The sequence below is a fragment of the Chroicocephalus ridibundus genome, chromosome 2, assembly GCF_963924245.1.
Source record: "Chroicocephalus ridibundus chromosome 2, bChrRid1.1, whole genome shotgun sequence".
Classification (NCBI taxonomy): Eukaryota; Metazoa; Chordata; class Aves; order Charadriiformes; family Laridae; genus Chroicocephalus; species Chroicocephalus ridibundus.
In genome coordinates, this window is record NC_086285.1 from 145,933,267 (window position 1) to 145,954,842 (window position 21,576).

Consider the following 21,576-nt stretch of genomic DNA (forward strand, 5'->3'; position numbering starts at 1 on the left):
TAGACTCTTTCTTTCAAACAGCAACAGTACCAGACTACATCCCCATTATTTTGGACCTCAACAATTTGAAACAGACCTTTTAGACTCTTCCGATATCAGGTCACTGAGGAATACAGGGCTATGATGGCTGACGTCAATCCCCCAGTTAGAACTTGTTATGATTACTATATTTACTGTCTATGCAGGATTCCAGCCACTTTCTACCTAGATCTAATCACTGAAAGCAAAGACAGTTTGTGGCTATTGTGGCCCATGTTATTAGTGCAATAAAGAACCCCAAGTGTAAGGGTAAGGTCAAAGAATGAGGACATGCACAGGAAGAGTCCTGGCTGAAGAACAAGACCTCACTTATCCTAAATTATGCCCTTCTCAGCAAATCACCAAATACATTTAAATTTAAAAGAGACAGCATTAATTAGATTCATAGTGATTTCGAAAGTTGGAAGTTCTTTCGAAGAACCCTAACACTAGTAAAGTTTCAGTTACATCATGTTCCAGTCTGATCCAAAACATTTAACATACAAAATAGCCAAATTAGTAGGGAGCAGTCCAATGATATAAAGATGTGGTATCTTTAAAAATAGGCTTTTAAAGAGGGGTTAACCATTTTATTTGTCATTAGGGCTACATCGCTCCACCTGTTATGACTCATGAAACCACACAAAGGATCTGTAAATTGATGAAAAAAAAGTCCGAAGTAGGTCCTTGATATTTTAACACACATTTAACCGATTTCCTTAAAAGGCTGATCATTTTTAGCATATTTTTATGAATAAAATCAAAACAAACACTCCACAAGATTCCTGGGAGGAACTCTTCTTTCGCCTATGATTTTGTATGAAATTGGTTAACTTGAGTATATTTGCTACTCTTCTTTAGAGATGACAAAAAAAGGCAGCCTATAGAGTCAGAAATTGCCCAGACTAAGGAAGCTTTGTCCAAAAACTATTTACAATCTGCTCACACAAACACTGTCCTAATATACTGCCATACTAGGGACTGCCTTTGCAAGCTGTTCTACCTGCAGAACTGCCCCCAGTCCTGTATAATTTCATGTGCAAGACTGGATTATAGTAACTGACATTTTTGTCCAGAAAAAATAGTTAGGGCTGGTAATACATTTGAAGCAGAAATTTAGAGGTGTTTAAGATAGCTGTAGGAGTGCACTTTCCCAAACTCAAAGGACCAGACCCTCAGTGCTGTAATCAGGATGGCCTCTTCACTTTTGAAGGATGCAGATTTACGGTGTCTGAGGATTTGGGATGATGCCATCTTTTTGCCTAAATTCTTGTAAGAATCCATTGCTATGGGATTTGACCCACCAAGTAAAAAGATAGCATCACAAAGCGACAAAGTGAATGCATGCACTTGTGGATAGGGGAGAAATGAGAGGGAGCTTTCATCCCTGTGTCCCTTCCTGAGGGTTCAGGTGCATCTGCAGGTCTGCACTGATCTCAATGCAAGGGCTGCAGGAAAACCAACTGCAGAGAGTTCTAGACATGCCAAAAGAGAGGAAAAGTGTCTGTGTTCGCAGCTTTCAACATTGGGCAATGAGGTCAGCGAGATATAAGGAGAAAATACATTGTGTCCTTTAAAAAGAAATGTTCATAGCCTTTTCTGACTGCCATGTCGTGGAAGTCTTGTGGTTTTCTGAATCTCAGCGAAATAGTGAAACTGTTGTATTGGCCAGCCTTCTAAAGGATCAAGAGGAAATCAACGAACTTAAAAGTTATCAATTTAATACAAAAATCTTAAGCATGTGACATCAAGTGCACATCATACTTCATTTATTCAGTGTTTTGTTCCTTTTGTAAAAGGCAAAGAATTTTCCTAGTGATGGATTTCCAAGTGATGGATTGAACACAAAACCCTATCTGGAAATTTGGTCAAAGGTTGCATCTTGAAATTACTTATAATGGCACAAATCTGAAGATAGGAAATGCTTAGGAAATTCAGATTAAGACTTTTGCCTCATTTATGACTTTCCAAATCAGGGATTGTCCAGGCCTTGGGTTTTGGTGTGAATTCATCTCCAGATGAGAAGGCTTTGGTAAGCATTCTCAGAATGACTAGAGTGAAGCAAGAAACGTGAAAAAGATTTAAGTCCAGGTGCTTTGTATCGTTGCCCAAAGGCATGGATACTGCTCTGATCTAAATGAGCAGCTTGTGCAGCTGCTTGACAGAATCGTATGATGGAAGAGTACAATGCACTGGCTGGCCTTAAATGGAAAGGCTAAACTGCCTTAACCCCCATCATCACTTTCCACTAACATAAATCTTGTGTCTGACCCTGAAAGTTCACAGTAATGATAACTCCCTAAATCCCTAAATTGATTCCTGTGTTAAAATATTGTACTTCCCATGACTGTATTAAATTTTCTAACTCTAAATAACTATTTTTTCAGAAAATATAATATTTGTTTCTTTATTGCTTTTCTTTCCCAATTTATTTTACACTCCTGTGTAAAATATGTTTATAGTGAATAACCATATATGTTCCTGGATGTTTACCGGTACTTATCGTTTTTCTTAGCCATCAGACTTCATTCTCACTGTAGTTTGTTTCCCTGGATGAATGAATATACACCTTGGAATGCATTTTCTTACTATCCTAAAGCTGAGATAAAAATGCCTAACAAATGAAACAATGACTAGCAGATAGACAGCAATCCAGGTTTGCTCTTTTTTCTAACAGGAAGCAAGCAGAACACATACAGAATACTTTGGATGTCTCCTTCTGTAATAAATAGCTAAATATATATGACAATGTGTTGTGCGAATCTGATCCACATTCTCTTAGGAGTATTTGGAATTACTATCTTATTGTGCCAAAGGTGAGCGCAGAATTTGGGAAGGCATCTCTTCCATAAGCAAACCTTGTAGATTGGATGCAGATTGACTCTTTACCATGTTCCAATGAAAACAAGAATAATTTTTGTGCAGCCTTAAAAGGCAAGCTTGAGAATGATACCAAATGTTGCAGCACATGTGTTGATTTGTTATGTTACATTTCAGCTGTTAGTTGTGCTAATGGAACAGTCTCACATATTTCGTTTTGATGTATTTACTTTAATGGCTATGTGTGTGTAGCACACTGCAATTGCCTGGTAACACTGATTGCACGATGTTCTGCTGTCACCACCAGGCCAGCACTGGAAATAAGATAAGTAAAAAATGACCTGGGCCTTAATTTTCAGCCATGCAATCGCTGCAGAAAGAGTGTGAACTGGTGTGAAATGAAACCAAATTGAAAACCACCATGGACCATAACCTAAGATTTGGCCTGCAACAAAACATATCGGAGAATAAAGACACCGTCTAGATACAGTTAACTTACACGCCTGTTGCGAGCAGGGTCCCTGGCCACAAACAGGCCTGGGCAGATACAGGAGACAGACTGCCTGAGGGGTGCAGTCGGTTGCCCTCAGCCTCTGGCTTTAAGTAGAGGTGGAGGGGAAAACAACTAAATAGGGCAGCAGTTCAAGTCAGCCAATGCATGACAGGAGAGAGGGAGGAATCCGTCCCTCAGCCTCTGCTTGGAGTTTCTGTACAAATAACACAATTCAGGTGAGAATTCTGGACAAATATGCAAAATTCTGTCATTTGCCCCAGTAAAATCTCCAAGTAGGAAAACAAGACAAATTCAAGGAAATCCAGATGCTCAGTAACAAAAGCCATACAAAGAGATTATTCTCCACTGCTCTCTACAGCTATTTGTTCCAGTGACATGTGAAGTAGCTTTGCTCTATTACAGCATATATTGAAATATGCAGATAGGATATACTCCTACACAAGGTTTACAGAGGAAAAACAGACTGAAGTCTCACAAAGTGATTCTAAAAGTTGCTTGGTGTTCTTCTAATTATATACCACTGCTGCAGCCTCCTTCCCTGGCAATATCAGACTGTTCTGCAGTTGGTGACAGCCATCAGCACCCATGTGGTGACCCAGTTCACTTTGTTTTATTCCCTGACTTAAAATGCATGCTCAATTAAGAATGCTCATTTATAGGAAATATCCATTCCAATTGACAGTAAATGAAGGTCTAAAGATCAAATGGTGGGGGCGGGGCGGGGGAGGGGAAGACAACTGCGAAAAGTGCATAATCAGAAAAAATAAAACAGGACTGACAACTGAAGGATCCATTTTCATGACTCATTATTTGGGGTCTGGACTGTGAGACCTGAAATTCTAACCCACACAAGAGATGGAAGGGAAGGTACAGCACAATTAGGTGATTTGGAAAAATATATTATCTCTGATGTTAATACTACGCGGTTTCCAAATATGACACAGAGTAGCAAAGGGGAGATTAGGCAAACTGAGTATAATAGATAAAACTGGGAACAGGCAGCACAGCCTAAAAATCAAACTATGCATGATTAACATTTAAATAAAGAACTTCCATGGAAAAAATCCAAACAGCTTCTTTTATTGTCCACAACCCAGATTTACTTTGGTGTGGGTTGTCAAGATTTGGAAACTTTTCTACTTTCTATCTACTTTTCAGTCTTTACAAAGAACAAATGTATTTATGAAAATAAATGAACAAATGTACTTGTGAAGGGAAAACACATTATTTACAACTTACTTGAGCTTGCTTGCGTATTTTAAAAGGATGGAGAGTTTCTTGGTAGAAAAGCTGATGATAAGCCTGTAGGTCAAACCAAAAGTACGCACTGTTCTTCCACAACTAGAGATGAAAAATACTGTAAGTAATTGCTACCCAAATATCACAGCTTTATAAAAGGTTGACTTTCCAATTCAAGTAATTGTTTAGCTCCTTGGGGTCATCATAAATCAAGCTCAATTTAAGACGGATTTAATCTTCTCTTACATACTGGCAGAAGGACAACATATTTAATGGCATCGTCACTGTGATACTGTATCTTTTATTGTATCCTTTATGCATAATTGGCCATTAAAATTGTTAACATTGTAGTTAACATTTGAAGAGTAACCACATCTCAGTGGCATAAAGCCAGCACTGAAGAAGAAATGCTGATAATGGACGCGCAGAATTTGTGCCATGGTGAAATAGCATTTTGCTGCAATAACCAAAACAATTAAATATTGTGTACTTGACATATGTTACTGGGACTATGATTACATTTTTATTACATGCATTTCTGAGGCACAGAGTATTGGTGTCATTTCATAAATTCAAACAAACATCAAAAAGATCTTTCAGAAGAAGGAGTCTAGGTCTTTCCCCAAGTCCTCTGGTTTAGTCTTGTGCTAATGGAGTTTGTATCTTAAATGTACCCTGAAACCCACATCACTGGAGACTAAAGTGTTCCAAAAAGACAGGGACAGGGAACTTTATTCCACAAATTGTAGCCTGCCAGAGCTGGTGTATGAGTGAAATAGGCTCCACAGTTGTAGATAAAACCTTAGGCAAATAATTTTCAAAGGAGTCCGGCACCTGAAAAGGTGGGTACATATCTCCAATGAAAAAATAAGTTACTTTTATTTAGATTTCTATCTGTACACATTTAACGTTTTTAGCTGAAGGCGTTCAGCTTTGAAAAAATTGGCTCTTGACTTCTGGTAGCCAAAGGCATTTCTAGCTACTGCTGCTGGATTCTGGGTTGTGCCAGCGGTGAAACAGATGTCCATCTTGATTGCATTCAAATCGCCCCTAAAGACTCAATTTTTCTGCAAAGCCACTAAACACTGACTCAGATTCATAACTTGTTCCAACCAATCCTCAATTTACACCCAGCAATGAATGATGGATCTGCTGACTGCAGACAAGAAATAGTGTTATGTTTCTCAGAAATCCAAGAAGCTTCGTGGAAGCAGAAGAACGTTTTTAAAACATTGGAGATTTTGGACATCGCTAACCCAACAAGTAAGAAGGAGGCAGATTATCGTGAGTAATAGCATAGCAGATTTTCCATCTTTTTAAAAAATGTTTTTGTGGGTTAAGACCTCATTTTTTCTGCCAAGTTAAGGCTAGTTTTTTAAAATGATTAGTCTTTTTTTATCCCTGATGGTACAATCAGATTTCCGATAGGTTTGAGACAGTTAGGATCTGACAGCTTGGTTAAGACCTGTCATTAGTTTGAATATACACATGAACAGTTTATTGTTGTTGAGGGATCAGAGTCTCACCAGTAATAATTCATCCAGTCATCAATCTTTCTTTCTCCATTTTTTTTTCAGTCTGGCTGCCCTCTATAACTTGGCATTCAGTCAATTGTGGACTAAATTATCACAGGGTAGGAAAATGCTCATACCTTATTCCCTGACTTCTCACAGAAGTGTGTGAAGTAGTAGCCTGCTCTGTTCTCCAAATAAAGAGACTGCAGCATGCTTTCCATTCTTGATCCCCCTAAGACAACACTGCCAGCAGCACTTTTCCCCTGGACAAATTAAATATAGTTATACAGCAAGGAATAACAGGCTTTCATTATTTTCAAATGTCAGTACATTGCAATGGAGGGCCATGCAGTGTATTCAATTAGTATCTTCGTCCCAAGAAACTACACTCCATTTTCTACTACATATGCAATTGATCATAGCTCTCCATACCATTTTCCCACTAACTATTCACATCCAGTGGAATAAGTCTGATGACTGAAGGCATGCAGCGTAGCAAAATGACCATAGCATCCCTTACGTGGTTCCTCGATACTTGAAACAGAAAAACAAACCTGGCCTTAATTCTGTCATTAATTCCTTATCTCCAAATCCAGGGAATTCCAATGATACTAAACCATATCACTTAGCTGTCAAAAGTTGTCTCAGCTTAGGCTACTGTGTTTTGCACCAACAGAAGTTAACAGGTGGTTATTTGGTCAAGCCTCAAAATGCTTAGCTATTGTGGAACAAAAGATATGTCTCCTGGGGTTACAGCACTGACATCAGCATCAAAATCGTGAGCATTTTAGGGGAGAGGGCACCCATGCCCTTTACTGTGGCTAGCTCCTGGAGCATTTGAGGAAGAATACATCCATTTTGACAATGGTCACGGAGAAACCAGAGGAGAGTACAAACCAGTTAATTAGCTTCTGCTGATCACAAGAGAGGAACTTTGGCTGACTTGCTGTCTCTAATAGCAGAAGTAGGAGCACATGAGCGTGGTGGCTGACAACCAGCTTCTTTCCAAGCAACCACAGGGATGGAGAAGGGCAGGAGGAAGCCAGAATTCTGAATCAGAGCAGGAAGATCCCACTCCGCAGTATGAAGTTAAACTATGGATCCCTGCACTCCCTTTGCACTGTATTTGTGATGGCAAAATTTGGTGTCCTGACTGTAAGTTCCAGTCTAGCCTTGTAAGTGTAAATGGATAGTATTTTCCTCCCTCAGCCAGAGGGAAACTGCATGGTGAAGGTGTATAAAAACTAATAGTTCATGATGTGAACATTGCCTTAATGTAAGTTTCTAACTGCAAATGTCCCCTAATTGCAAAGACTAGCTTTTTCTTATGTCAAAACTAACAAAGAAGTAAAATGATCCTAATGAAGTAATAAACAAATTATAATTTTGATGTGAAAAACAAAACAAACAATCACGTGCTCAAGTGATCAGCAAACTCCATGCATATGCAAACAGGCCCAGATTTCATAATATGTCGGGTTTTTTTCAGTTGGGAGTCCATGGTTATCAATACATTGGTGAAACTGCAGGCTGTTTCGAGAACACAAGTGTGAAAAGTTTTGTATACATTTTAAATTGCCAAATCTTGACACCTCGTGTGCTCAATTTGTCAGCATTTTAACAGCTATTGAGAAAAGGCTCTTCTGTGCAGCCCGTCCCTCCTGAGGTTTGCAGGATTGAGGGCCTGCCTAGCAGGCAATAATTCAACAAAGAAAAGAAAGAAATACACAAGCAATAAAGAAGAGTTGTACAAGTGAAGCGTTTTCCTCTTTTGAATTTTGCTATTTTAATGACTTTATAGGGCAGATTCAGTTTTCACTGTAAGTCTGGTATACTTTCCTAGGCAACAATTCCACTGAAGCATTTATGCAGTGAGTTTTCCATAATAGCCTACTGAACACACGGTCACCATGGAAAAGATCAACACTTTCTAGTGAAAACAAACCTCTGTATGTGCCATGATTTCCTATCGAATAGGTGACAGATACCACACAGAAAATGCTGACATTTTGATTATACCTCTGCATATAGCATTGACATTCACATAATCAAACAAATTTCTCCCCTTTGTTGCCTACTTCCCCTTTAATACTACAGAATAAAGTGTTTTAACCCATGATTCAGGACAACTAACGTTTTCAAGCGCTACTTACCGGGAGCAGCTCAGCATAGGTGTACTTTCTATGACCCTGGTATTTTGAGTCCTTGGTGGCATCCAAAGCCAAGCAATGAATCATGTCTCTGCTCACTGGCTTTGGCCTAGATCCACAAACAAACAACATTTTCAATACCTATTTAAAAAAAAAAACTAGGACTGCTTATAAAATAAACAGCTAAGAAGGGGCATGAGAGGTAAAATGACATAGCGAATAATAGAGGAAAAAGTACATGGAGTTCAAATTTATAATAAAAGTAAAAAATATAGAGCAATACTTTTTCATGTGGCCCTGTGGAAATCACTGACAGGGCATATCTTTTAGGACAAGTGCTTGAGACAGGTTAAAAGAATAGAAATGCATGCAGGTATGTAAATAATATCAACAATTATACAAGAGAAGGTAAAACAACTGTATTTGGAGAAATTAACCCTTTTGTCTTGTGGCACAAACAAATGAGAAACTAATCAGGCAGGGAGGAATTCTCCATGCACGCAATCTGTACCATAACTGTGCTTCAATAAGCAGATTATTGTATTAAAGAAAATTATTCATGAAAACAGTAGGATCTAAAAGCCTTTCATAAATATTTGAAGTATATTGGTGTCCAGAAAGACGTACAAGTACGTACAAGACGTACAAGACTTTGGTACTTACCACTTTCTACTGCTAGAAATGTCATCATTTCGGGGGCTCTGACTTGGTGGCAGGGTAGGTGGTAATCTTGATGATCTCTTCAAAGAGAAATTTGGCGTAGCTCGTTTTGATGAAGTTGATGGTGAGCTTGTTCTACTTTTCTAAAAGACATAACAGAAAAAATAAGGCAATTCAGATTAATTTTCTAGCTTTGTGTTTTCTTAAGATGTTCTCAACAACTACTTAAAAACATTCAAGGGTTTTCAGGTCTCATTTTCCTTGTCAATCACAATATGTAAAACTGCAAATTGCAAAAAAGCTTCTCTGAATATCTTGCAAGAGTTTTCAGCACACTTTTATAACCCCTATAGTTTAAAAATTACATTTTTAACAGGTAGAAATGTTACATGCACTTTGTACAGAATTAAAGAGGATGTGAACATATTTTGTGAATCTTTACTAATATTACCTTAAGTAGCTCACTGTAAGACAGATACAATCACTCAGACTAGGAGAGAAAGGGGGCATTCTGCTACACATCACTGACTTATTTTGAACAAAATCACGCTATGACTTTTTGGAGACACCAGTTGCATTCAGAGTGCCCTCAGAAATTCAAAGTTGCTGCTTTTTCTGAAGTCTTGCAAGCACAGTGAAACTGGAAGATTCAAAAGTACAGATTTCTCACAGAAAAAAAAAAAAAAAGGAAAAGAAAAAGAAAAGAAGAAAAGCAGCAAGAAATGGTCCATCAGATGATTGTGTGAGGTTCGTGGGTGCCAGATCACAGTTTTCTTCAAGTGCTGAACTCCACAGGGTCTGGAAAACCTGCAGAGTTAGGATCCTGTCTGCCTGACCTATAGCAAGTCCTGGGTCATTAGCGCACCTTGTGAAGCCAGAACAGGTCTCTGTTAGAGGCAGCTGCTTCTGGCTCCCATTCCTGCTGTGATCAGCGGGAATCTGGCTCCTGAACCCAGCTTTTTTTGAACAGGAAATCTTTCCCACTGTTTTTCCTCCATTATCTCCAGGAATTAGCTTTTTAAAAAATATAATTGTACTCTAAAACTATCCAACTGAAAGTAATAGAGGTGTGTGTGAACAGATCTGTGGCATAGACCATCCAGTTCTTGATACTGGAACCACAGTCTTGATTCACATTCTCCAAGTACCTTCTGTCCTGAGACTTAACACTGTGTTGCTGAAAACCTGCAGCTTTCATTGCAGTTACCTCTCAAAATCAGGCTTTCAAGGAACAAAAGACTCAAAACTGATTGGCAAGCTACAAGCTCTGAAAAGGTCTGTGTTGTGTGGCTCATGGCCCTCTGTAGCTGATTGAAGGGCTGTAGTGATAGAAAATGAATAGAACTCTACACGTTTTACAAACATGACAGGTAGATTCAGGGTAACTGCAGTGAAGTTGAAAGAATTACTCTGGATTTAAAAAAGGCTGGTTGAAGAACAGAATCTATGCTGCTAGATCCATAATTTTGCAGTTCTGAGAATTTTGAGCTAAAATATCTATCCAAAAAACTTCTGAAATAGCCAGAATATAACTGAGAAGATAATTTGACTCAATTTGTAGCAACTTGTTGCACAAAGTATAGTAAAAATTTGATGCATTTTTATACATAACCATTTGCAACAGACCACATTGCTAAAACTTGACTTCCTAACAACGAAGTACCATATTCTTGTTCCATTGAATTCAAGGAGCTTTATCATTGTTTTTGATGGGGCAAGGCTTTGTTTTTTCAATGTTGTGATCCTACCTACCTGAGGAAGGGAAGGTGGTGTCCTAGGCATGCAAGACTTAGGTGTCAATGGTAGCAATGATACCATTTGTGGAAAAGGATCAATGTCCACCCTTGGTCTCTCTTGGCATGTGTGCCAGAGCTTCAGTTTTGCACTGGCAGTTTCTATTGCTGTTGAATGAGTCACACAAAATCTGGGACCCCTAGGGATAAAAACGCTAGTAAGTACAACTTTCCCAGAACATGAAATATTAGACTATTTTGTTTCTTTTTTTTTCCCTTGGTGGTTTTTACTGTATTAAGATATGGTGCTGGATGCACCTAGAATTAAAAATCAGTTAGTGTTAGAGATATGTTTAGACATTGCAGTCTTGCAAATCTAAAACCAAGAGACACATAAATAAACTTAGGTTGCAAATTCTGCACCATTACATAGTTGCCTTTGTATGAGTTTGCAGTAGGATATGCTCCGTCCATCCTACAGCAAAGAATAGAAAAGGATTGTAGGTCACAGGACATAGATCACACCTCTCATGAGGTCCCACAGCAAAGTTCACAATTGCAGTTATTTTTTTATGCCTGCAATTTATTGATTCCCCTTAGGGAGGAGAGACCTTCAAAAATCTAGCTTATGTTTTGGAAACAGGTTGTAATTTGTATCCTCGCTTAAACTGTCAATATGTAAAAGGTATTTTGTATGACAGACATTGAACAGTAAAGTCTCAGGGTCAAATTCCACATAGAGGTATACACAGAGCATCCTCAGAAACTTGAGAAGGGCAATATGGGGAATAGGTTAGGGCAGAATTAACCTTCTGTGCCAGAAGGGATTTCTCTACAGTGAAACTTAGTTGAATGGTATCCAAGGCAGCTATACACAAAGTAGCTCAGATGCTCTGGCAGTAAAATAACAAAGGCTCAGTAAGACAGATCTACCTGACTTCTCAGCAGATCACAGTGTAGTTTAGGTTCAACTAAAAATTCAGAGGCAACATCTGCTAGTATTTACAATGACACTGCTTCCCATAATTGCAATGGGATAAGTGAGATGAAATAAACCTAATAGGCTTATCAAAGAAAAGGGAAATTTGTTAAACAATAGAATCTTAGTTCATGTTCATTTTTTTCATACCAGTAAAGAAGTAGAGGTTTCAATACTTCAGGCTGAATCTGTCTTAAATGTTGTATATTCCACTGATCTCCATGCAGTAGATCAAGTCGGAGTAACACTTCTGGACTGAGGAAATAGTCTCCACTGCTCAGCAGATAGAGTTTTTTCATCTTACTTAGTTGCCTCGAGTCAACAAAAATAGTCACATAAGCATGTATCAGACGCTATACAGAACTAACTACAGTTCATCCTGCTGGTTAAACTGCTGTCATGCAACATGTTTTCAATTGCAAGTGACAGAAGCCAAAACAATTTTTCTGCGAATTAGAGCCAGGTTGTGTATCAGATAAAATATACAGTGCCCTAGAATAGACAACCTGAATCCAGCAGAGCCTTACACTAAAGCAGTTTGTTATACTGAATGCCCTACTTGTGAATTTAAGTTCTTTTATTCTTTTTTCTAATTTCTGTTGCCATCTGTTTTCCAACTCTCATTCTAACAAAGCATTAATATTAAGGTGACTCTGATTTCATGTAAGCTTTGCAAACATGACTCTGTGAAAAGAGTATTATCAGCTTCAGCAGAGCCATTCCTGACTTACCTTGTCAGAACACTCATGATTACTTTAATTGTGTCTGTTCTAATCAAACACTACAATTTATTCTGAAATCTCAAAACCTGCATTGATCTAGCTGGGTTACAAGTATTAAAATGATGGGAATAACTGTTAAATAATGGGAAGTACCTTTGCTGCCTCGTAGAGTCCTTAAGAACCTTTAGTCTTTCAATATCCATCCAGAGCCACCAGTACCTCTCCCCAGGTGTTCCTTTAATGAACTTCTTGAATCTTTCAAACTCATGTCTGTTGCCAGTGTCGTAAGTCCTGTGACTAATACACCAGGCAGTCCTACTGTCTGCCCCATCACTTTCAGAACTTGATCTCAAGCTTACTTCTTCAGTATCTTGTTCTCTTATATCTCCCTTGGCGTCCAAAACAATAAATGGAGAAGAACTTTGGGAAACAAATGACTCTGCAGTACCATGAGCAAATTCATTATCTGCTAAATCATGTATAAACACTTCAGGTTGTTTGTGGAAATCCACATCACTCTCAAGGTCAGCAGCTGGCTGGTGGGTCAGTTCTGAAATGGATTCCTTCATTACAAATTGAGTATAAGCTGGTATGAATTCTTGCGCTGTCTGAAAAGTTGCACTTTCCTGGCCGTTTTCTTCTTGTGCTGCACTGTCCCATTTCAGGCCTAGATAAACTCTTAACTGAGTGTGGGAAGGAGGTTCAGCAGTGGCCACAGAAGAACCCTTCTCAGCCTCTCTGGATGTCTCCCTAATAATGTCATTTTTTTCTGACGCTGTCCTTGGAGGGGAAAGGAAAGTCTGTTGGTGGTATTCCTTAGACAGAGATCGTGATTCTGCATTAAATAAGAAAATATCTTTGAACACCCTTTTGATTTAGGACTGTTCTCTTGCATATCAACATTTGCAAGTTTAAAAATGCAACATATTTATATTGTGCTGCTGCAGAACTATCAGACCGTGTCACGCTGGAGAGCAGGGAATAGCAGAGATGGTTCTGCTGTTGCTATCTGGCTAGAAACTCAGCCCCATGACACAGAAACTCATTGTCTGTGGAATTCCAGCAGACCAGCAGAGTTCAGGAACAGCCCTCTCTGGAATCAGTTGCCTTGTTTACTCAGCTGAGTATCCCAGCTCCTCAGCACTTGTTGAACCACCTTGTTGTGCTGCAAGGCCTGGTTTCTTCCTGAGCATTTGGTCATCATTTGATCAAAGTCACAGTATGTAGCAGCATTGGTTTTTGTTCAGGCAAGCTAGTAAGTGATAATTCTTTGTCTGCTTATGTTGATTATTGCAAAAGACTAAAACATCAAACAGGCCTCTGTCAGTTGAGTAAAATCTTGACATACATAGAAGAATGACAAAACAAATGATTATGTCAAAGACTCTGGAAACATTTAACAATCCTGCAGTCCAGTCTGCCACCCAGAAATGGCTCCTTTCCATTTAGAGATTTTCATAACTAACAAGTCAGTCTTGTAAAACTGAGCAGAATAACTACAGATATTCTGTAGTGAACAGCAGCAGAATCTAAGTGAAAGTAAGAATAAACAAAGTCATAATTCAGTTGTGGCTCTAGAATATCTTCATATCAACCCAGTGTTTAAGTGATAGAATAAACTGAATCTTCAGTATTTCCCTAAAGCTAAGATGTAGGCTTCCATACTCTATTGTATCGCTAAGGCAAAACATTGTCACTGAGGAGGCTGCTACAAACTCTGAGCACGTGCACTACATCAGGCTGTAATAGAAAAGGGCTAAATCTCTCAGATCCACTAAATTCGCCTTTATAATGTTATCAGGTGTGTAACATGATAACCTCTGGTGCAACCCTCTATGGTGGCCTAGTCAATAAATGGCAATGGCAGTTAGACATTCCTTCCATCTTCCTCTGAAAATAAGTCACATCTAACCAGTGCTGGCCACTGTCACAGACAGACACTTGGATTAAGAATGTGGCATAGAGATTCCCTGCTCTGCACTTACATACTTTCTTGTGGAAGCACATATGGCACAATAAGTTGACATTAATAAAAACATCATGTGATTTAAAATATCTTTTCTTATTTCTAAACTATTTCAAATGTTTTCACTTGACAAAAATTATAGCTTCTCAACACTGTTCTGTGAAATTGAAACATGAAGAATGGTTTCAGAGGACCTGCAGGAATTAGAGAGAGAGATACACAGCTCTTGAGTAATCAAAAGCCAAGTGGCTCAGGGTTTTGCTCAAGACAATAACTGACAACCCTGATCCAACTGAAGTGGTGAGCAAGGAATTCAAACTGGATTGTCCAAGGAAATACCTTCAGCTATTGAACTCTTTCTAATTGCAGGCTAGCTCTGAGAAACTTAGCTGATGCCCTTTATTGCTTCCAGTGTCTGACACCTACACCAGGTGAATACTGTGCCTAAAAACATTTTCTGAACAAAAGAATGTTGTATTTCCCATGAAATAACCATAAAGAAGAGTAATGAGCACTGTAAAATGAAGATCTATGTTATAAAATAAAGTTTTCAAGAGAAGATGTAAAATATTCAATGAGGCAAAATCCTGTTGACTGCAGGACAACCGCAGCAAAGGGAGAGACAGAGAGGCTTTCCATAGGCCTATGCCCAGCCCACTGCAATACAGAGCGATGGTAAGTTATGATGCTCTGCAAAAATGGTGCACTTGTGACCTATCTGCTCAAAGCACTGCAAAAATTAATGAGTTGCAAACAAGTGCAACTTGAATAACTTCATTAATAATCAATGAATCAGCAATGGATTTCATGAGGTGGTCCTCATGGGTTACAGAGAGACCTGGACAGGCTGGAGAGTTGGGCAGAGAGGAATCTTATGAAATTCAACAAGGGCAAGTGTAGGGTGCTGCCCCTGGGGAGGAATAACCCCATGTACCAGTACAGGTTGGGGGCTGACCTGCTGGAGAGCAGCTCTGTGGAAAGAGACCTGGGAGTCCTGGTGGGCAACGGGATGACCATGAGCCAGCAATGTGCCCTTGTGGCCAAGAAGGCCAATGGCATCCTGGGGTGCATCAAGAAGAGTGTGGCCAGCAGGTCGAGGGAGGTCATCCTCCCCCTCTGCTCTGCCTTGGTGAGGCCGCACCTGGAGTACTGTGTCCAGTTCTGGGCTCCCCGGTTCAAGAGGGACAGGGAACTGCTGGAGAGGGTACAGCAAAGGGCTACCAAGATGATTAGGGGACTGGAACCCCTCTCTTATGAAGAAAGACTGAGGGATTTGGGTCTCTTCAGTCTGGAAAAAAAGACGGCTGAGGGGGGACCTTATCAACACTTATAAATGCTTAAAGGGTGGGTGTCAGGAGGATGGGGCCAGGCTCTTTTCAGTGGTGTCCGGGGACAGGACAAGAGGTAATGGGCACAAACCTGAGCATAGGAAGTTCCACCTAAACATGAGGAGGAACTTCTTTACTTTGAGGGTGGCAGAGCCCTGGAACAGGCTGCCCAGAGAGGTGGTGGAGTCTCCAACTCTGGAGACATTCGAAACCCACCTGGACACGTTCCTGTGCCACCTGCTCTAGGTGACCCTACTCTGGCAGGGAGGTTGGACTAGATGATCTCCAGAGGACCCTTCCAACACTACAATTCTGTGATTCTGTGGTTTGGGGAAGACCACACACTTCTGCAGTTACCGTGTCTTCCAATTTTCCATTCAGCCATTGGACCCCGAGGTCCCAGCACTACAAGTATCAAAGCGGAATGGCTGCTTTTTCCTCTGAGAATAAGAGCGAGAGAACCCCTTAACATATAAGCTGAGACTTCTCTGTTCATCTTGCTACTGCCTACACAGCAGAAGCAAGGCTATTCGATCAGGTATGTCCATATGTGCACCTGTATGTTCTCTCCCAATACCTTTGAAACCTGCTGAAGAGTTTCAGTTAAATTTGACAGATAGGAGTGTCACAAATGATTACATTCTATAAGATTCCTAAAAATTGGCAGCCAAAAGGCACTTAAGTACCTAACATAAATACCCTAAGAAGATGGCTGCAACACAAATCATACATTATCAAATACCCAAAGAATCCAGACAAGAAAGTCTTTCAAAACATATCGAATGAAAAAAAAAGCCCCTTAGCTGAAACTTACAGACATCTATGAGACAGAAATATGTAAGAAAAGAGACTTCTATTATTACAAAGTTACTTGTCTACTAGCACAAATTTTAATTTAAAGTTGTGGATATGGAAAGGAACAAACCCCCATCTGAAGCCTAAGATACCATGAGAATAAGTTAGCAGAAATTCCTTGAAATACCTTTTCTTTCCACCTAGTCAGACTTATGTTATAAACACTATGGCTGAGCACCTGCTACTTACCCAGAAGGCTATCTTTTTCGCTTAATGAATCGTCTCTTTCATGCTGCTCAGGTAAACACTGAATATCTTGAATTTGACTAGAAGCTACAGGATGCATAAATGAATCTGTAGTTTTCATGGATTCACTTTGTTTTGCTAATGTAAACCAATCCTTTGTCTGAGAAACCGTGGCCTAGGAAAAGAGATGTCATAGAATAATTCAAATTTCTCTATTTATTGCAGTGTTTCTGAGAGCAGAGGGCTTACTGTCTGTAGTCATTTTGTGCACTCCATTTGTATAGATTTCTATAATGATAGTCCCCAGTTCTGTTTAAGCTGTATTAGAACCCATCAACCTTCTTCTATAGTACAAAGAGCTTTGAAAAGAAGGGATATTCAGAGAATCAGCTGTCCAGTTAGGTTGTGACCTCAGTTGCAATAATTTAACCCAATGCATTCAATCTAGCTTGATGTTACACCCACTAAACATGTTTATTTTACCTGGCCAAGTGATATGTAGAATTTCTTCATAGTCAACGAAGTGTCATCCTCCTCAGGAGAGGGAGAATTTGTGTGTCTCTTTATCCAGGGATAATAGTCACTATCTATAATGAAATTAATGCCAGTCTTGCTCCATTCTACCTGTGATATCAATTTAGCTAGCCTGAAATTAAATGTTGAGACAGGAAAATAGTTGATTTTAGCTTTTGGTCAGAGAAACAGTTGTTTTTTCCTTAGAATAAACTCTAAAAATAAATTGCTACAAGGAACTTCATGATCCGTTTGATTATTTTACCCCTCACCTGATATCACATATATAAACGCCAGTACTGCCATTTCACAGTCCACCAGCTTTACAGTTGGTGGCCTGCTTTGCTTTATCAAGCTTTACCAGTAAAATTGATTTCTGTCAGGATGATCTTGCATGTGTCTATGGAGTCTCAAGCCCTGCCAAGAATCCCTTGATTGCTAAAGTGGAAATGTTCTCCCAAATTGCAGAAGCCCTTGGTCATTACCAGACATTACATTTCCTGGTCCTGATACAAGCAATCTTCCATGAGCAATGCCACAGCAGTGATCATACTAATTGAACTTTCAGCTGATAACAAGGCAGCTGGCACTACCATGTTCACCTGGCTGCTGTATGAGGACTTCATAGTACTGAACAGCACTCCAGTGCTACCTTGTGCTTGTGTGAACCTTGTGATGTTCAAGACAAGCAATCTTAGAACCACATGATGATAACAAGGATGCTCTGAGCTCAAGAACTGGGACAGTTAGAAAGGAGTACAAAACCAATCAAGGTGCATCTGAAGGGAAGAAGCAGCCTATGTCTGAGCCTATGTCCATGAGCTGAATGCCCAATTTTGTTTGGCCCTGCTATTTGAAGGCAAATAGGATTTCATTCTAATGTTGGGGTATCTTCGTCTTTAAACACCAGTTTCTCTTCTAGCATCTCAGCTTTTCTTGATCCTGATTCAGGAAAGCAACTTAAAATATTGATATCAGTGGAAATTAGGCACATGCTTATGGTTAGGTTTATGTAATTCTCTTAGGTAACTCTGCTTGATCAAGGAAATACTTTGCTATAGCAGAAGATCAAATTTTTAGTGTTTCACAAGGCCCAGATACCTGTAAAGCAGGATGCTACTACAGGTAAAATGGAGCAGTCTTTCATGGTTTACTTATTCTTTGCACAGTTTTCCCCTTGAATTTAAGTGCAGTCTTCAGGATATTGAAAGTTAAAAATATTTTGAAAATTTTCATATAGAAGTCTATACCCCAGTAACTAGTCTGTCATTACAATCAACAAACATGAGTTTTGTGAACCCTAATGCCAGGCTGGCTCTCCTTTTAGGACCCCTAAAACACACTACAATTATCAGCATCTAGACACAACCTTAAGGGATGTAGAGGAAGATCTTTCCAAAAAGCACACTAAACCTCCTGAACGTTTGCTGAAAGGACATCTGGAAAAATATAGCAAGTGTATAACAGTAAATCATCCAACTATGCCACGGCATCCCATAGAGAACCTTGCAAAAGGAAGTCTGACAGTAGACCCAAAGGCACAAAATTAATAATTGAAATAAAAGGGACTGGCTGTTTTTTCCAAATAGATTTCATGGGCTCATATCTTCCATTTATATGGCCTCCATATTGATTAGAGGGAAATGCATTGCTCCCATGATATCTCTGTGGAACAGAGATTCAGAAATCAATAAATCCCACTCTTACTCTCTTTGTAATGGTATAATATAGTCTGTAATTCATGGTCAAGGAAAACTACAGAATGATGAGTGAAAGAAGCCACTGATTTTACTTTATCCAGCTCACTAAAATGCTAAAATTAAACAAACGGGACTAGAGGTGGGAGAAAACATATTAAGGGTACTGTTAAGATGAATTAAACAGAAGATAACGATGGACAAATTTAAAACCAAGAGACATCATATAAGATTGCAATACCTGTATTCAAAGTAACAGTCACTTTGTAGAAATGCTGGGAGTCGTTCTTTCTTAATCCACTCAATTGCTTGTTCTCGATCAAGACACTGTTAAAAAAGAAATGCCAAAGACTTGCAGTATTCTTGACTTTCTCATTTTGTTTGCCATGTAACTGATTCTCTCCATTCGTCTTCTACAAAAACATTGTCTCAGGAAGACAAATATACAATTCATATCAACCTTGGTATTCAGTTTAACCTTAATTGTGATAGGACAATTGTGTTAATTTACTTTCATATAAACAGCTACTAAGGTCTAAATCTGATTTCACCTATAAGAACACAACTTTTTTAACAAAACATGTGTGGCTTTTCTTCAGAAATAATGTGTGTATGAATCATGCTTTTACAGTTTAATTCCAAATGCAAATTAGATGCTCATAATTTTTCTGCAATAGGAAACTGCTAATTTTTCTGACTTTATCACATTTTACAAATAACCACTATTTCATTTTTCCTCAAGAATTTGAGGAATAAGGAACTCCTAATTTAAATTGTACTCCCAGAATGGGAGAGCTGTAGATATTAAAAAAAAAAAAATCAAACAAATAAAAAGCCAATCAGTTATCATCTTTCCTGCTTTTATGTTGGAGCATTGCATAACTGCATTGCACACAGTAACTTTTATAGTGGAAACCTAAGTGTGTTATGAATGTGGCCCATAACAGTTTTCTGCTCAGGCAGTCTAAGTCTCGGTGTCTCATCAAAGCAGAAAGGAAGGTGACTCCAATAAGTGGCTTGGGGGTTAAAGGGAGGTGTTGAGCAGCAAGCTACACAGAGCCAGCTAACCAAAAAAACTATGCCTGGGGTCTTACACAGAGAGCAAGCCTTCGGCCTACTGGCCACAGTAATCTATAGCTGTTTCCCTTAGAAATTACACACAGCACACTTTTTAACCTTTTTTTTTTTAAGAGTGTACTTTTTCCAGTTTTAGGAGATGACCTGTTTTGTTTATCTGAGGTGCATTTTTCCTTTTAGTGACTGTGATGCTGATGATCTGGAAGAATGTGGGAACTCCCCTTGTCCATAAAACAGGTGAAGTTTGGGCAAGGATAGATGCTACTTGCTATATCAAATAATAGGTTCACGTAGATTACATTTCAAATTTTCTTTCCATGAGCTAATATTCCATTAGGGACAAGGGTTATTTCTGCCACATATATATCTGTAGGGGATTAAAAAAAATCTGAATTACTTAGAAAGTGGGTGGTTTCATTTAGGGCGAAGAAAATATTTCAAAATATGGAAAGCTTATGTTGGCAGTGGCTCATACAATGTAATTTGTGGAGATGGAGACTAATTACTCCCAACCACACAGTGTATGCCTCCTTTTGGTAACCGACAAGCTTTTTTGGAGTACAGAAGATTGTCTCTTTATTTTGGCATTTAATATTTATGTATTTACTGACTCACAGCCCAGTTTTTTATCTGAGTAATTCATAACATGTTCATGTCTGTACATGGCTGGTACACAAAATTATGTATACTATCAGAAGGAAAGAAACTCTACTCTTTCCCCTTCCCCAGAGAAAGATGCTACATTTAATCTGATGGGGTTTGTTACGTTGGTTATCTTCCTTACCCAGTCAGCCTTAGGCCTTGCTGGGACCCAATCCAGTAAAGCTTTTAGCACGTGTTTAAGTTTAAGCATGTGTTTAACTTCCCTTGATTAAAGTTAAACACATACTTAAGTGCTTTGCTGAACTGGGGTTTCTCTGAAGTAAGGTATGTGGGATGCCAGCCAGTTTCTTTCCATAGTTGTGATCAGTTCTACCCAACTCCACAGGTATTTTTCTTAACATATTTTACGCCAAGTTGATTTTGACTACTGATAAGAAGATACTTACCTCCATATCAATAATTTGCAAGTGTGCATGCACACGTACTGATAACTTTTGCTTATCTGTAAATTTCTGACAGTTTGAGAGGGAAGTAAAACACTGAGAAAAATACCACTGGGTGTATTTCTTAGGCAGGATGTCTTTAAATTCAGGCTGTAGTCTGAAAGGCCTACTAGGATTCTCCAATCGTAGCTCATTTTCATTACCAATGTGCCAACGATGGCCACTCAAGGTGACTTTTTGTAGCAATGTAACATTCAAACAATGGTCAGTCTCTCCAGTCAGTGTGAAGAAAGCAGTCAAAGCAAAGGAGGCTGCATCACCCAATGCCTGAAAGATCAAATCCTATTTGATTTTAACTGAACTACTTGATGGAGTTGGCCTGGGGTGACTTCTTCTGGCTCAGTCGTAGTGTAGTACCATGGACGAAGCTGACTTCTTTCATCTTGTGTAGTTGCAGCAACAACTTTTTGGCATGATGGTTTGTAAGCCATTTTGTTTCAGCTCAGCCTTGAGATGCCAAGCTGAACTAGGTTACCTGTCCAGTAAAGGAGGAGTCAAA

At 39.1% G+C, this 21,576-nt stretch overlaps 1 protein-coding gene across 1 annotated transcript in view; it reads right to left on the reverse strand.

The window, feature by feature from the left end:
* The window catches only part of RGS22 (regulator of G protein signaling 22), a 66,611-nt gene that overhangs the window by 27,925 nt on the left and 17,110 nt on the right, over positions 1-21,576 (reverse strand). The window contains exons 5-15 of the mRNA XM_063324039.1: positions 19,136-19,221; positions 17,168-17,330; positions 16,684-16,859; positions 12,866-13,129; positions 12,503-12,751; positions 11,778-11,939; positions 10,668-10,848; positions 8,919-8,995; positions 8,259-8,364; positions 6,243-6,368; positions 4,592-4,693 (exon numbers count right to left, since the gene is read on the reverse strand). Of these exons, the coding sequence (XP_063180109.1) occupies positions 4,592-4,693; positions 6,243-6,368; positions 8,259-8,364; positions 8,919-8,995; positions 10,668-10,848; positions 11,778-11,939; positions 12,503-12,751; positions 12,866-13,129; positions 16,684-16,859; positions 17,168-17,330; positions 19,136-19,221 (1,692 nt within the window). The remainder of the gene's footprint in view (positions 1-4,591; positions 4,694-6,242; positions 6,369-8,258; positions 8,365-8,918; positions 8,996-10,667; positions 10,849-11,777; positions 11,940-12,502; positions 12,752-12,865; positions 13,130-16,683; positions 16,860-17,167; positions 17,331-19,135; positions 19,222-21,576) is intronic.